Source organism: Catharus ustulatus, chromosome 11, assembly GCF_009819885.2.
Source record: "Catharus ustulatus isolate bCatUst1 chromosome 11, bCatUst1.pri.v2, whole genome shotgun sequence".
In the NCBI taxonomy this organism is placed as follows: Eukaryota; Metazoa; Chordata; class Aves; order Passeriformes; family Turdidae; genus Catharus; species Catharus ustulatus.
Window position 1 is genome coordinate 15,286,595 of NC_046231.1, and position 13,903 is coordinate 15,300,497.

General features: G+C 61.2%; 1 protein-coding gene across 1 annotated transcript; it reads right to left on the bottom strand.

Annotated features, from left to right (window-relative positions):
- Positions 1 to 739: 739 nt before the first annotated feature.
- On the bottom strand, positions 740 to 7,164 carry CCDC102A (coiled-coil domain containing 102A). The gene is made up of 9 exons (XM_033070157.2): positions 7,149 to 7,164; positions 5,049 to 5,622; positions 3,828 to 4,030; positions 3,604 to 3,712; positions 3,259 to 3,375; positions 2,967 to 3,176; positions 2,540 to 2,710; positions 2,302 to 2,405; positions 740 to 1,263 (listed from the first exon to the last, which is right to left on the bottom strand). Exons 2-9 carry the CDS (start codon positions 5,574 to 5,576, stop codon positions 1,137 to 1,139), a joined length of 1,569 nt encoding a protein of 522 aa, XP_032926048.1. The 5' UTR covers positions 5,577 to 5,622; positions 7,149 to 7,164; the 3' UTR covers positions 740 to 1,136.
- Between the last annotated feature and the right edge of the window lie 6,739 nt (positions 7,165 to 13,903).

Genomic DNA, 13,903 nt, shown 5'->3' on the forward strand with positions numbered 1-13,903 from the left:
CCGGCCCCGCCCCGCCCGGGCCCGCCCCGGTCTCCTCCCTCCGCCCCCGGGCTGCCCAACCTGAGCCACAACCGGCCGCCCTGCAAAGAGGTTTCCATCCTCCGGCTTCAGGGTGAACACCCCGCAGCGACCGACGGGCGGTGGCAGCAGCCTCCTGTCTGTCCCTCCGCTCAGGTGTCACCTCATCCCAGCTCTGTGCCCCCCGAACTGGTTTCCAGGGCTCTCACGCAAACTGCCCCCAGGAACCACCCCCACCCCCACGGCTTCACTTGTTGGGCTATAAAAATATGAATAATCGCTGGAAATAAAAGGGCATTAAAAAACCCCATGAGCAGCAAAGAGCTGTGCTTTTAGCCAATCAATTAAAAGGCAGAGCGAGGGGATTAGCTCACTGAAATATTAATTTTTAATAAGGTTGTGTCTGAGCGCCTCCAAAGCCCCCAAGGCCGTGTGTGGGGGGCTGGGCAGAAGGGGTTGTGCTGGGGTGATCAGCACCCACAGGTGAGCACCTCTGCACCCCTGGGTCAGCACCTCTGCACCTCCCCGGTGTGAGCACCTCTGGGTGAACACCTTTCACTGCACAGGCCCAGGGAGAGGCTTTACCCCCACACCGGGCTGGTCTCCAGGCATGGGGACAGGGATGCCAGTAGTGGCTGGTGAAGAAATGCCAAATGTCCCCAATGTGTCCCCTCCCCACCCTCGCTCCTGTGTGGGGACAGACCAGCAGCTCACACCACCACCAGAGCCTGGGCCCATCTGGGCTCTGCATTTATAATAAAAAATCATATACAAATACATACATATATATAATATATATAAAAAGAAGTGGGCAGTTCGTGGCTGCCAGGCTTGGTGCCTCTCTCTGCCTGCACCTCCTCCTCCTGGGCTGCTGAGTGATGCTGGCTTTGGTGGCCACATCAGTGTTCCAGAAGATGCCAGTGGCTGAAGGGGCATCCCATACTGTCCAAGAGGCAGTGGGTTTTGGAGCAACCCTGGGCAAATTTCTCCCCACCGCTCCGTGCCTCAGTTTCCCCATCTATACAAGGGTGACCGCACAGCTGAGCCCGGTGGCGACATGAACTTGAATGCAGAGGACTGATGTGGGATGTCCTGCGGTGGTGGCACTGCCCTGGGCTCTAGGGCACCTGTATCTGCAGGTCCTCATCCTCGTCGGGGTCACTGGTGCCGTCCCCAGCGTCGTCGGGGCCGAAGCGGGCGCTGCGCATCTTGCCGAAGAGCGGAGCGCTCTGCTGCCGCCGCAGCCTGCGAGGGACAGCTGCTGGTGGGGGTGGCAGCTCGGCCCTGGGGGGGCCCTGAAGCCAAGCCCATTCCCCTGCACCCCTACAGCGTGACTGCACCCCAGAGATTCCTTCCTGCACCCTCACTGAGCTCTGAGCGCAGGATGAGCCCCTGCAGCCTGGGGCCAACACTCTGGTGTGGGATGGGGAGCTGTGGACGGTGCTCAGCACAAGGGGCACAGGGTAAACCCCTCCCTGGCTGGACATCACCGTGCTGGGCAGCACACACCCAGCCAGGACTGCAGAGAAAGGAGGTGTCATCCCCCTAAACTGAGGAACCCCAAAAAAAGCCAGGAGTCGCCATTCCCAGGAACCTGTAGTGGTTTTAGCTTTTTACTTTTCTTGCCCTTGCGTGAGAATTCATCAAGGAAAATTTATGAATCAAATTTGAAATCTAAAGGCCCAGGATCCAGTGAGATCCAACCAGTCCACCACATTTTACTGGAAAGCATGAATTATTTAGGGTTGAGCGCACAGGGAGTCTGGGGGAGGTGATGAATTCTCCGTTATGCTTCCAAGATTTAATGCAGACATCCCAATAAAATAAAGGATGATTATAAACACCCCCCCCAGAGCCTCCTGGAGCCGCAGCATCGATCCCACAGCCATTTTAGCTCTTTGCTGCTTGAGAAGCAAAGCAGAGCCAGGCAAAGTTTTAAGGGCAAGAAAATTCAACTCCCACCTCCCCAAACTGGTGTGGGATGCTAGGAGCCTGCCCTGACCACGGGTAACAGTGGGTGCAACACTAACCAGCATAAAACTGGGTTGAGCCGCTCTCTGGGCAGCCTTGTGCTGGTTTAACTGGGAGGTGAATGGCACCCAGCTCAAAGCAGGGTGAAGACTGCTCACAGGACGGCTGTGCCCCTTCCGAGGAAGTCAGAGACACTTTGGCCATGCTCAGCCCAGACTTTCAACCAGGTGGACACTGGTTGAAGGATGGTGGCAAGGAGAACATCACCCCATCCTTGCTGGTCCCTGTGTGGCTCCCCCAGCCCCTGCTCACCGTGACTGCAGATGCTCCAGCTGCACCTGGAAGCTCTCGCTCTGCTCCGTCTGCTCGTCCAGCGACCGCTGCAGCTTCCGCGTCTGGTTGTGGGCCTCATCCAGCTGTGGGATGGGATGGGATGGGATGGGATGGGATGGGATGGGATGGGATGGGATGGGATGGGATGGTGCTGTTGGTAGCTGTGTAGGGAGCAGAACAGCTCCCTGACTCTCTCCACCAGCATCAGCTTTCCCACCTCATCCTCAGCCTGGGCCAGCTCCTTCTTCAGCTCCTCCACCCTCAGGCGCAGCTTCTTCACCTCTCCCTCGTGCTGCTCCACGCGGCGATTGGCGTGGGCCAGCTCGGCCATCTTCTCCTGGTACTGCTTCTTCAGCTTGGTGTGGATGTGCTTCAGGTCAGCCAGCTCCTGTGGAGGGCATGGGGAGGGGGCTGAGCATGGGACGGCCACCCCCACCACTGGGTGCCTCCTCCTCCCTCCCCAGGGACCTCTCCCACTGCCCCACCCCATGACCCAAGAGCTGATGGAGCAAGGATGGGGGCACCACCATCCCTTGAAGGGTGGTAGCAAAATTTGAGCTTGAGGGAGTCCTTGGGGAGGCTGAGCCCCACAGCAGAGTGACCCAGGGATGCGGTGTTGGGGGACAGCAGCACCCCTATGGCACCTTGTTCTTCTCGAAGAGCTCAGCCTGGATGGTTTTGAGGTCAGTGTCCAGGGCACTGGCTGTCTGGCGCCGCTTGCGAGCCAGCACCTCCTCCAGGTCCTCGATCTGTGCCCGCAGCTTCTTGTTCTCCCGCTCCAGGTTCAGCTTCTCTGTCTCCAGCCGCTCCCGCCGGCCCCACTCAGCCGCGTTCTCTGCCTGCAGCCGCTCCATCTGCACAGGACATGGCGTGGCTGGGGGCAGCAGGACCCCCCACGCCGCTCCCTTTGCCCCCCACGTTGGGGTTTGGCCTCACCTCTGCACGCAGTTCAGCCAGTTTCTTGTCCATGCTGGAGCGAGCACCCAGCTCATCCTCCAGGTCCTCGGAGATGCGCCCCAGCTCATCCTGATGAATCTCCTTCAGGATGTTGAGCTGTGGGGGGACATGGCACCAAAGGGGGATGTGAACACCCACCCACCTGAGCCCTGCCCACACTCATCCACCCAACCTCTATGGATGGACCCACTGCATCAAAGACCCTTAACAAGCAACCTGGAGCTGGGGAAGTGGCTGTGGGCCACCATGTCCATCAGGATGTGCCACTCTCTGAGGGACAGGCCACCCCCTGGGGCAGCCCTCCTCCCCAGGCACCTCACTCACCTGCTTCATCACCTCCTGCTTGTTCTTGTTGAGCTCCTCATACTTGATCTTCCACTGGCTGAGCTCGCCCTCCAGCTTCTCGATGTTCTTGCTGAGTGCCAGCTTGTCCCTGGGGAGAGGCCATGATAGTGTCACACTGCAGGACTCCACGGGACATGCCATCCCAGTGGGGACCAGCCTGGGATCAGCTGGCACCCTGCAAGGATGATGTGCCAAGCACTCACTCCCGCTCCTTGAGCAGCACTTTTTGGGACTCATCCAGCCTCAGCTTCAGGGCGGTGACTTTGGTGGCATCCTCCTCCACGATGCTGACGTCCTCCCAGAGCAGGCGGCTCCGTTCCTGGCGGCTGAAGGAGGCCCGGGGGCCCCGCTGCTCCCAGCTCTCCTCCTGCTTGCTTGTCAAGATGTTTTCCATCAGCTCCAGCTCCTGTGGCGCCGTGGGTGGCCCAGCACAGGGGACAGGGTGAGAGGGCTTCCCAGCCCCTACAACACCCAGCCCTCACCCCATAACCAAGAGCATCTCTCCCTCCATTCCCCAGGGATCCCCTAAGGCTGATGAAGAGGGATTTGCCCTCCCAGGGGAGCTCCCACACATCACCAGACTCTGCTGCTGGCTCCCTGCCATGCTGGAAATTTGGTATCAAAAAATTTAAAACCAATTTATGACACTGATGTCACCCAGGACTGCCACATAGGTGACCTTCTAGCAGGCACTCAGAGGGACAGGATGTCCCTGGGGACCAAGTGTGGAGCCCATGGGGGATGCTCACATTAGTCTCAGATTTGTCACTTGGCAGCTGTGCTGTCAGGTGGACTGAACTGTCACAACATGGCACCCCAAGCAGTGAGTTCTGTGCTGACAGGGCCAACAGTAGCAGAGAGATGGCTGGAGCAGCTGGGAGCATCCCTGAGGTGGCTCTGGCATTCCCTCCTTTCTCCTCCCCCTCCTTCCTTCAGCCAGAAGCCCCTATGGACACCCTGACAGTCAAGCTTTGGCTGGGAGATGCCACCAGCACTGCCAATGCCACCATCCCCTGTACTGGCAGAGTGATTTTTGCCTAGTGCCTCTGAAGGGAAAGCCTTGGGAAAGGTACTGGTGTCAGTGCCACAGTGATCTCACTGCACGGGGCTGTGATGGCTCTGGATCTCCTCATGACACTGCTCTGAGGAGTCTGATCCCACCAGTGCTGCTCCAAGAGGGGTCTGAGCCCAAAATCCTGCTTGGAGGCATCTGGCACCCTCCATACTCATCCAAGAGGAATCTGACCACCCTGTACAGCTCTGAGAGGGGTCTGGCCCTCCCAGTCCTGCCCCAAGAGCAGTCCCCCCACACTGCCCCTCTTTACAAGACAGGCAGTGGTGGTTTGGGGGTGCACGTGGGCAGCAGACAAGGATGAGGAGCTCCCCTGTTCCCCTGCTCACCCGGAGCAGCCCCACAACCCCACCTTGGCTTTTTGGGGCACCTCAGTGCCCACATCCCGCACAGGCTCTTGCTCAGGGCCGATGTCCCCCTCTGCTCCGTCCGCGGGTGGGCTGCCGGCGCTGGCCGCTGCCGGTGGCCGTGGCGAGCGCTCGTCCGGCCGGTCTCGGTCGCGGTCCCGGTCTCGGCGCAGGCTGGCCAGCTCCTTGGTGAGAGCCTCCAGCCGGTGCCGCAGCTGCCGCACCTCCTCCCGCGCCCGGTTGCGCTCGGCTCGCACCTTGCTCCACTTCTCTCTCCAGTTGGCCGTGCAGTCCGACCACCACCGCATCGTCTTCTCCATCTGCGCCGCCCGCGCCCGCGCCTCCTCCAGCTCCCGCAGCCGCAGCTCCTCCCGCCCTTCCCAGTCCCCTTCCAGCAGCGCCGGCGGGGGCCCGGGCGAGGGTGTCCCGCTGGGGGGGGACGGGGAGGGCTCGGGGGCCAGCAGGGCCAGGAGCGAGCCCCCCGGCAGCGGCGGGGAGCCGGCCAGGCGAGAGGAGGCCCCGCTTTGGCTCATGGCGGGGCTGCCCTAGGGCATGGCCTCACTGTCCTGCACCTGGGACCTGCAGGAGACAGGAGGGGTCAGGGGGGGACTGTAGGTGGCTGGAGAGAAGGGACATGGTCCCTGGTTTTGGGGAGCGGCACACGGAGTGACAAGATCCATGGGATGGATCCTCAGTGAGGACTCTGGCAGTGTCCCCAGCCAAGTGATGGCCCCAGCCAGATCCCCAGTGAAGACACCACTGAGCTCCTCAACGAGGACCACGGCCCACAGCCCAGCCACCGGTGTCTGGTCTCAGCTTGGCTCTGCAGGCACCTCTGCCAGCGCACCACAACGAAGGGAAGACATCTACATGCTATTCGCATGATGTCATCTGCATGCAATCATCTGATGACATCATCCGTGAGCATCCAAGAGCATCCCCGGTGCTGGAGTTGGGGTACTCAGCTGCACCCCAGCAGCTCCAGAGAGGGTTACAGCCCGGATCCGGCGCCAGCAAAGCAGGAACCGCTCCGGAAGGAGAGCCGGAGCTGCTGGATCGGCGTGGCGTGGCGGCAGGACGCGTGTGGAGGCAGCTGGATGTGCTCTCCGATGTTGCCGCAACAAAGGGTCCGAGTGGCTCCATCCCGGCATGGACCTCACATCCAGGCATAGACCTCACATCCCGTCCTGGATCTCACAGCCCGGTGCGGCCAGGCAGGCAAACCGCCCCAGGAAACCTCAATGGGAGGCTGCTGTGCGTCCTAATGGGATAAGTACAGGGTCCAGCCGCGGCTGCCCGCAGCCCCGACAGGTTTTTGGGACGGTGCAGCCCAGACCTGCTACCAAATCCGGCTGGGCTGGGAGAGCCAGTGCTGGAGCAGCGGGAGCAGAGGCCGATGGCAGCTCTGGGCTTTGCATGGGGGAAAGACCTAAGTTTTCTGGTGATACTTGCTGAAATGGTGAAGTTTTGCTAAAACTCAGCGGCAAGCCCAGGCCCGTGCTCTCTTGGGCTGCTCCTGGAGGAATCCCAGGCATTGGCAGGACCCGGCACAAGCAGCGCCCACGGGAGCACAGATGGTGCACAGGCACCCACGCAAAACCCACGAGGATGCATGCAGAGAACCGGCAACCATGCAGCGGGGAGCACGCGTGGACTGGGGCACCCCTGGAATATCCACGGGGAGCACGTGTGGAGCACGAACATCCACGGGACAGCCGCGAGGGGCACGCGTGGCTCATGGACAGCCGCGGGGAACACGCGTGGGTCACCGGCACGGGCGGATCGCGGCCCCTCCCCGCGGGCTCCCGGCGGGGACGGCCCCGCTCGCCCCCCGCGCCCCCGCAGTGGAGCCGGGCTCTGTCACTCACCCGCCGCGGCGGGAGCCCCGCATTCCTCCGCTACGGCGGAATTCCTCCCGGTTCGGCCGGGAGGCACCGCTCGGCCCGGCCCCGCCCGGTTCGCCACGGCCCCGCCCGCCCAGCCGCGGCCCGGCCCGGCCCGGCACGGCACGGAGCGGCCCCTCCCCCGCCAAAGTTTCTCGCAAGTTTCCCGGTGTCGCCGCCCGCCTGCCCGCCATCCCGGTCCGGCCCGGCCCGGTTCCTCACCCGGCGGTGTCGGAGCGGCGATACCGGCGGTGTCGGAGCAGCGGTACCGGCGGTGCGGGCGGCCCGCGCGGGCCGGGGCGCTGCGGCCGAGTCTCCTCCTCCTCCTCCCCCTCCTCCTCCTCCCCCCGCCGCCGCTCCCGCCCCCCGCCCGCGCCCGGGGGCCGGTCCCGGGCCGCGCTGCGTGTCCTGCCCCGTGGCACGGGCGGGGGGGGCACGCCTGGGGTTCCGCTGCTCACACAGGCCGGGCCCGGCGGCTCGGACACGAGTGTGCACGGCGGGGACCTTGCCCGTGGCTGCGCTGCACACACGTGTCTGCCCCAGGGCGGGGGTGCCTGGCTGGGGACGCGGGGCCCCCCTGGCAGCATCTGCATCCCCGCACATCCCCGGGCTGGGCCCTCCTGGCCAAGCGGCAAAACCCCAAACCACCATTTTGCCCCTGTTTCTTTCCTCTTGCTGGATGCCTTTCAGACAAAAAAATTGGGCAATGCTAGCGGCCAAGAGGATTTGTGTTCTGCCGCACGTGGAATGGATGCCATGGGACACCGACACCTTTTTCTCGCCCAGGATCGAGCGAAGCAGCGAAAACCAAATCAAATTAAATCAAAACTGCAAAGCTCGTGCGTGTTCTTTCCAAGATGGGATTTTTTTCTGCTGGAAACAACCCCAAAAAGCTGGAGGCGAGGGATGCTTTGCTCTCCTACGCCCCTATCCCGGCGCCTTGTGCCAGGGGAGCCGGCGCCGTCTCTTGCAGCCGGTGAAGCGATTTTGCAGGCGGTTTGGCCAGAGCTGCGGGTGCGTGGTTGCGGCTTTAACCCGCTCCCGGCTCTAAAACCGGCGAAGTTTTTTCCAAGTGTGTCTTTACTGTTTGCTTGGACGTACGTGTCTTGGTGACACCAGCAGGCTCGAGGATGCATTGCAGCATCCTGGGATTTGTGGGGTTTACCCTTGTGAAAATCAAACCTCCTCGGTCTGAGGTGCATCACCTAAAGATGTGGCCAGTGATGCATTTTTGTGGTCCAAGCATCATACTGAAGCCCTTCTCCTCTAGTTCTGGGTTTCCCAGCTGGCCAGCAGGCCCCCTTAAATCTGTTCCCAAGGAGCCCCCGTTTGGGATGGGTCAGACTAAAGCAGATGGTTGCCCTACATCATGAACTGAGACCTAGAAATATTGCATGAGTGGCTGCAGACGCTGGGCAGGCCCAGCGTGGCAGTGCAGCCCCACAACGAGCCCTGGTGTGGCTGAGCCATCCCTGCTCCCTGCACCTCTGCACATGGCCACATCCCTGCAGCTGGACCCAACAGCCAGGATGAAGCACAAGATGAAGCCTTTTGGGGCAAACCTAACAAACTGGGGTAAAAAAAAGACCTTTTTTTTCCTCAGCTAGGCGAGCTGGCATTGCTGGAGACCTGTGCTGTGGTAACTGGGGGTGTCTTGGAGTATGCTGGCTTCATCCTGGCAATAGCAGCAAACTGTGGTATCACAGAATCAGACTATCTTGAGTTTGAAGGGGCACATAGAAAAGATTGAGTCCAACTCCCTCCTTCTTGCAGGACAGCCTGAAAGGCTAAGAAAATCATCCAGATGCTCCTTAACTCTGGCAGGCCAAATGCCATGACCTCTTCTCTGGGGAGCCTATATCTGACCGGCTTCTCAGTGAAAAGCCTTTTCCTAATGTGCAAACTAAACTTCCCCTGAAGCAAATTTATTCCATCTGCGTCCTTTCACTGGTCACCAGAGATCAGCACCCAGGAATCCCAGGCACACCGTGCATCCCAGGCTGGGCACAGCTCAGGCTGCAGACACAGCAAGGATGGCAGGCACAGCTCGCACCGCGGGCACAGCGTGCATCCCGCACAGTTTGAGCACCCTGGGCACAGCACTGGGGCTAAAAGCTGAATCTCTGGGTGGTGGGAGCTGCTGCAGGGGGCTGCAGCTCGGGGTCCCTGCGTGCTGTGTCTCCTGGGGACCGCGGCTGCCCCCCTGCCCGTGGTGTCTCCGTTAGCGACCGGCACTGACCGCTGCTTCTCTTTAGAAGCGCTCTTTGATCGCCCATGTGGGAATCCTCCACTCCAGGTGAGCCGGGCGGCTCTGGCCGGGGTCCCGCCGCCCTCTGCCGCTCGGACACCCCGCCGTGTGGTTGGTGCAGGTCCCACTAGATGGCACAAGGATCGCAGGAATGGTCCCAGATGGGGAATTTGCATGCGCAGGGACGGCCGGTGGCGATGCGGGAGCGCGGCGGTGCCGCTGAGCGGTGCCAAAGTGTCCCCAGACAAATGGGAGGGGACCTCTGAGCCCCCTTGAGGAGCTGCCACTGCGCATCTCACAAAGTACGGTAAAAAGCGGGGGAGTCTCCGGCTACATCCCCCAAATCCATTTGGTGCCAGGACGGCTGCAGGCTGGCAAGAGTGGCTGTAAGGCTGTGGCATCCCAAAACCACCCCGACACCGGGTTTTCACCCACGACCGCACCACACTAGAAGCCCCAAATCCAGAACAGGGATGGAGGCCACCTGCAGCCCTGGGGCGGCAGGAAAATGGGTGAGCAGGGCTTTGTCTTGGCATCGGGGAGACGAGTCTGGGTGGAGGAGAGGATGGGAAGTGAGTAAGTGAGCTGATACTCGGCTTCCCTCCCGTTCTCACTGAGGAAGGCAGACGCCAAGCAGAGCTCCTCAAGGTGACCAGACACGGAGTTGAAGCAATACAGCCCGTGGAAATAAATAACCAGGGCAAATTGCAGGGACTAAATCTATCACTTGGGGGCAGCGAGTCGGTCCTGAGCCCGTGGTGCATCCGCATAAACCGGACTTCACCTGGAAATGTTCCCGGGGTTTTGGAGCTGGACACCCCACTCTGCCTGCTGGAATGCAGAGCAGCATCGCAGCATGGCAAATCCGCCTGTGGTGACATCAGGGTCCCCACTGTCCCCATGCACCCCTGCAGGGTGGGCCAGGGAGGTGCTGCCCGTTTCTGGCCCGGTGGCAGCGAACCGAGCACCACCGACCCGCTGCCACCTCTGCCGAGTGACGTTTCCCTCTCTGCCTCCTTCCCGCTTCTGGACAGCGAAGGAAGCCTCTGGCTGTTCTTTGTTCCATGCACAAAGGGCAGCCAGCGCCGCCGCGTTCCCGTCAGTGCCGCCGGCATCCCGGACAAAGGCCGGTCCCGGTGGGGCTCTGTGCCCCCTCCCCGCAGCCCCCGCGGTGCCCCCGCTCACATCTCAGCGCCTGGGGATGAGCTGTGCATGGCTCACCGCTCCGGCGGTGACTGCAGCTATTCACTGCGAGGCCTGCGGGTTTGGTGAGGTGCCAAGTGCCCGACTTTCCCCCGTGAGCCCCACCGTGGGAGAGGCACAGCCCAGCGCTTTCCGTGCCCCTTCTCCCCATCTCCACATTTCGGGGTTTGCGGTGTGAGTCACTCTGGCTGCCGATGCCTGCATGCATCCACCTTGTTCCGGTATCCGGTGGCGCTTGGAAAACAATCCCTCGGTGGTTGCCCCTTGGGAACACAGAGCCCCTGGGTGGTCTCCAGGGAGCTGAGCCTTTTGGGGGCTGGTGGGACCTGCTGGTTCTTGGGTAGCACTGCTGGGGCTCGGGCTGACCCTTTTCCCACCCTGCCGCCCAGGCTGGGATCGAGTGTCCGACCCCCGCAGTGCCACGGCCAGAGCCGGCTCCGGCCAGCGCCTGGCAGCACGGGCAGGAGGGGCCCGGCCTCTGCAATCTTCTCAAGGAGAAATGGAGCCATTCACCTTCCTGGGCCCCTTACCTGGCAGGAGGCCAGGCCCAGGCTGCTGGAGAGGTTGTGCCATCCTTTTCTCCCCAGGAGAGGCACCACGGTGCCTTCAGGCTGCAGAGCCAGCCTGGGCTCCAGGGTCAAACCTGGGGAATTATAACAAAAGCTCCTGATTTTGGGGAAACCAGCAGCCAGGAAAGACACTAAAGCCACGTGGGAAAAGGAAGGTTTGGAGAAGACCTTGGCTCCATTTTGGGATCTGCCTTTGGGACTTGTCTGCTGGGGAGCTGATGAGCCTGGTTACCGCATCCCACGGGAGCATCCTCACCTGCTGTTTGTGCAGGTACCCGCAGGGACCCATTTCCCCCCAGACTTCCCTGACATCACCGGGGGTTTATTTACAAAGCCGAGCCTAAACAAATAATCCGGGTTTGTTGCTGTGCCTACGGGTTCGGGTTTTATTGCCCTGGCACCTGTTGAGTCGCTGTTATCATTGGAGAAATCCCGACGTGGGGTGGGGTGGACCCACCTCCCCACCGGATGTTTTTCCAGACGAAAGCTGAGGGAGGTGGAGCAGCAGCAATGGGGAGCACGAGCACCCACAGCCGCTCAAAGGTAGCTGAGACACTCCCTTAGGATCACCACCCTCCGATATTCCCAAGGCTGTCCTGGCATTGCTCACCAGATTTGGATGAGAGATCTGGGAGCATTCCCTCCCACCAGCACCCATCTGCTTCCTCATCCTCCTCCTCCTCCATCCACCGGAGCTGAGCTGAGCCCTGTTGATGGTGGCATTTTGCTGGGAGCACCCAAAAGGCTTTGAGGGGGTCTGGGCACCCTGGCACCGCTGGGGCTGGCAGCTTTTGGCAGTGGGGCTGGCACAGCCCTCGGCTGCAGACGGCGCCAGGGCTCTCCTGCCCACACTTGTCTCATTTGTTTGGCAGCAGCCTGGCACGACGTGCCCTCCCCTGGTAGTCTGCCCATCCCCTCCTGCCCGCCGCCGGAGCCTTGAGGAGCTTTTAGGAAGATTTAGGGCTTTTAGAGGATTTTGGAAGTCTTAGGGTTCTTTCGGAGCTTTTAGTGCTTTTAGGAAATTGAAAGGGTTTTAGAACTTTAGGGCTTTTGGGGAACTTTTAAGGGGTTTAGAAACTTAGGGCTTTTAGTAATTTTTAGGACTTCTAGGAACTTCAAGGATATTCAGGAACTTTTAGGGCTTTATGGGGTTTTAGGGAATTTAGGATGTTGTAGGGGTTTCGGGACATTTTAGAGCTTTAGGAGCTTTCAGGTCTTTCAGGATCTTTTAGGACTTTCAGGAATTTTAAGCATATTTACGAGCTTTAATGGATTTAGGAGATCTTAGGACTCTTAAGAAGTTGTAGGGCTTTCATAGGAATTCCCCAGTTTGAGCAATAAACCCTTATCAGGCCGAGCCCAAGGGCAAATGTCCCTAGCAAGAGACAACACAAGGATTTCCTCCCTCTTCGCGCTCGGGCAGTGTCTTTGAAGGTCTGTCGATTTACAGATAATCCCGACAACACCAACAAGTGCAGGCGTTGACCTAAAAATAACTCCTGATAACGTCAAATGCGGACAAAAGACTCTTTGTTCTACGAACAGCAGCAAAGAATCCTTTCCTCGCCGCTCCGAAGGGTCTGCACCTAACTCCCCTCTCCAGGAGAGCCATCCTGGGTTTAGCAGCGCTATTCCCGGGAGGTGGATTTATGGCATTTCCCGGAGCCGGTCGGGATGACCTGCAGTGGGAGGCTTGGCTCCCCGCGATGCTCCCGCGGCTCTGGCTGCTCTGAGCGTGCGTTTCTGAGCTGGCCCAGCTCCCCGAGGCGTGGGGACGGCCGGACTTCAAAAGCGGCTCTGTTAGCCATGGTCCGGCCGCTTTAGCCACGGCCCGGCCATGTGAGCTGCTTCCCATGGGAGCCTTGTCCCGTGGCAGCCAGGGAAATTGGGGACTTGGAGCTGGGAATTAAACCAAGCAGTGGGGTGACAGTGCGGAATGTGCTCTGCTCCAGGGATCCCAAAGCAGCCGCGGCACCTGCGGTGGCACAATCCTCGCCGATCAAGGTCCACCGCCTTTTCTGCTGGAGCGGGAAGTTGTTTCCACCCTTCCCCCTGCAAAAAGAAAAGTCTCATTCAAACCATTGAAAATATCTGCAAGAGCAACTATTTACCCTGGGCACTTCCCGGAGCCCTCCCCCCGCCCTCTCCCTCCGCTCCCTGCGTCTCGGCTTTCTCCAGCCCGGCTGTTTCCCCGGGCACACACAAAGGGCTGGATGCAGGCGCTGCTTGGCAGCAGCTTTGCCCACTCCACCACTCCACTCCACACTTCAGCTCAGCTCCCCCTGAGGCCCGGGGTGCCCATCTCGAGCCTTGGGGTGGATGGTGAGGGCCCTGTGGTCGCATCTACACACCCCACATCGCAGCCCACCTGCTCCGGGGGAGCGCTGTGTATCCCTGGGATCTGGGCTCCTTGCCCTGCTCCTTTCCTCCCTCACACCCTGCGGGGAGGGGGACAGGGGTCACCGGGACACTCCGTCCCGGCTGCTTTCCCATTAATTGTTATTTTTTAATCCCGTTGGCAGTCAGGCGTGCAGCCTCCTGGCTCCGGCTCCCCGGCCCCGCCGCTGGACGCCCGCCAGCCCGCAGCTGAAGGGCGACGGGACACGGCACGCCCGGCTGTCCCCAGCCCAGGTCCCCCAGCCCCTCGCGGTGCCGGTGCCGGTGCCGGGCGGACACAGCCCGGTGCTCGCAGCCCGGTGCCCGCAGGCTGTGCCGGGCCGAGCCGAACCGCGCAGGTGCCGTGACCGCCGGCGGTGACCCCGCGGCTCCCGGGGGTCTCGGAGGGGTCGGTGCTGGGCGAACAGTGCCGGTACCGCCCCGCTGAGTCACCGCCCGCCGGGGAACGGGGAGGGGAGGGGCACAGCTCCCGGGGCTGAGCCAGCCGGGCTGCGCGTTGCTGAGCCGAACCGTCCGAGCCGTGCCAGCCCAGCCGAGCCGTGCGGAGCCGGGCGGTGCCG

Bases quoted from the DNA above. Each gene is read 5' to 3' on its own strand.
- CCDC102A (XM_033070157.2), bottom strand. From the start codon at position 5,576: ATGAGCCAAAGCGGGGCCTCCTCTCGCCTGGCCGGCTCCCCGCCGCTG. The intron at 2,711-2,966 runs GTGCCATAGGGG...TGCCCTCCACAG, and splicing joins AGCTCTTCGAGAAGAACAAG to GAGCTGGCTGACCTGAAGCA. The intron at 2,406-2,539 runs GTGGGAAAGCTG...CCCATCCCACAG, and splicing joins TGGCCCAGGCTGAGGATGAG to CTGGATGAGGCCCACAACCA.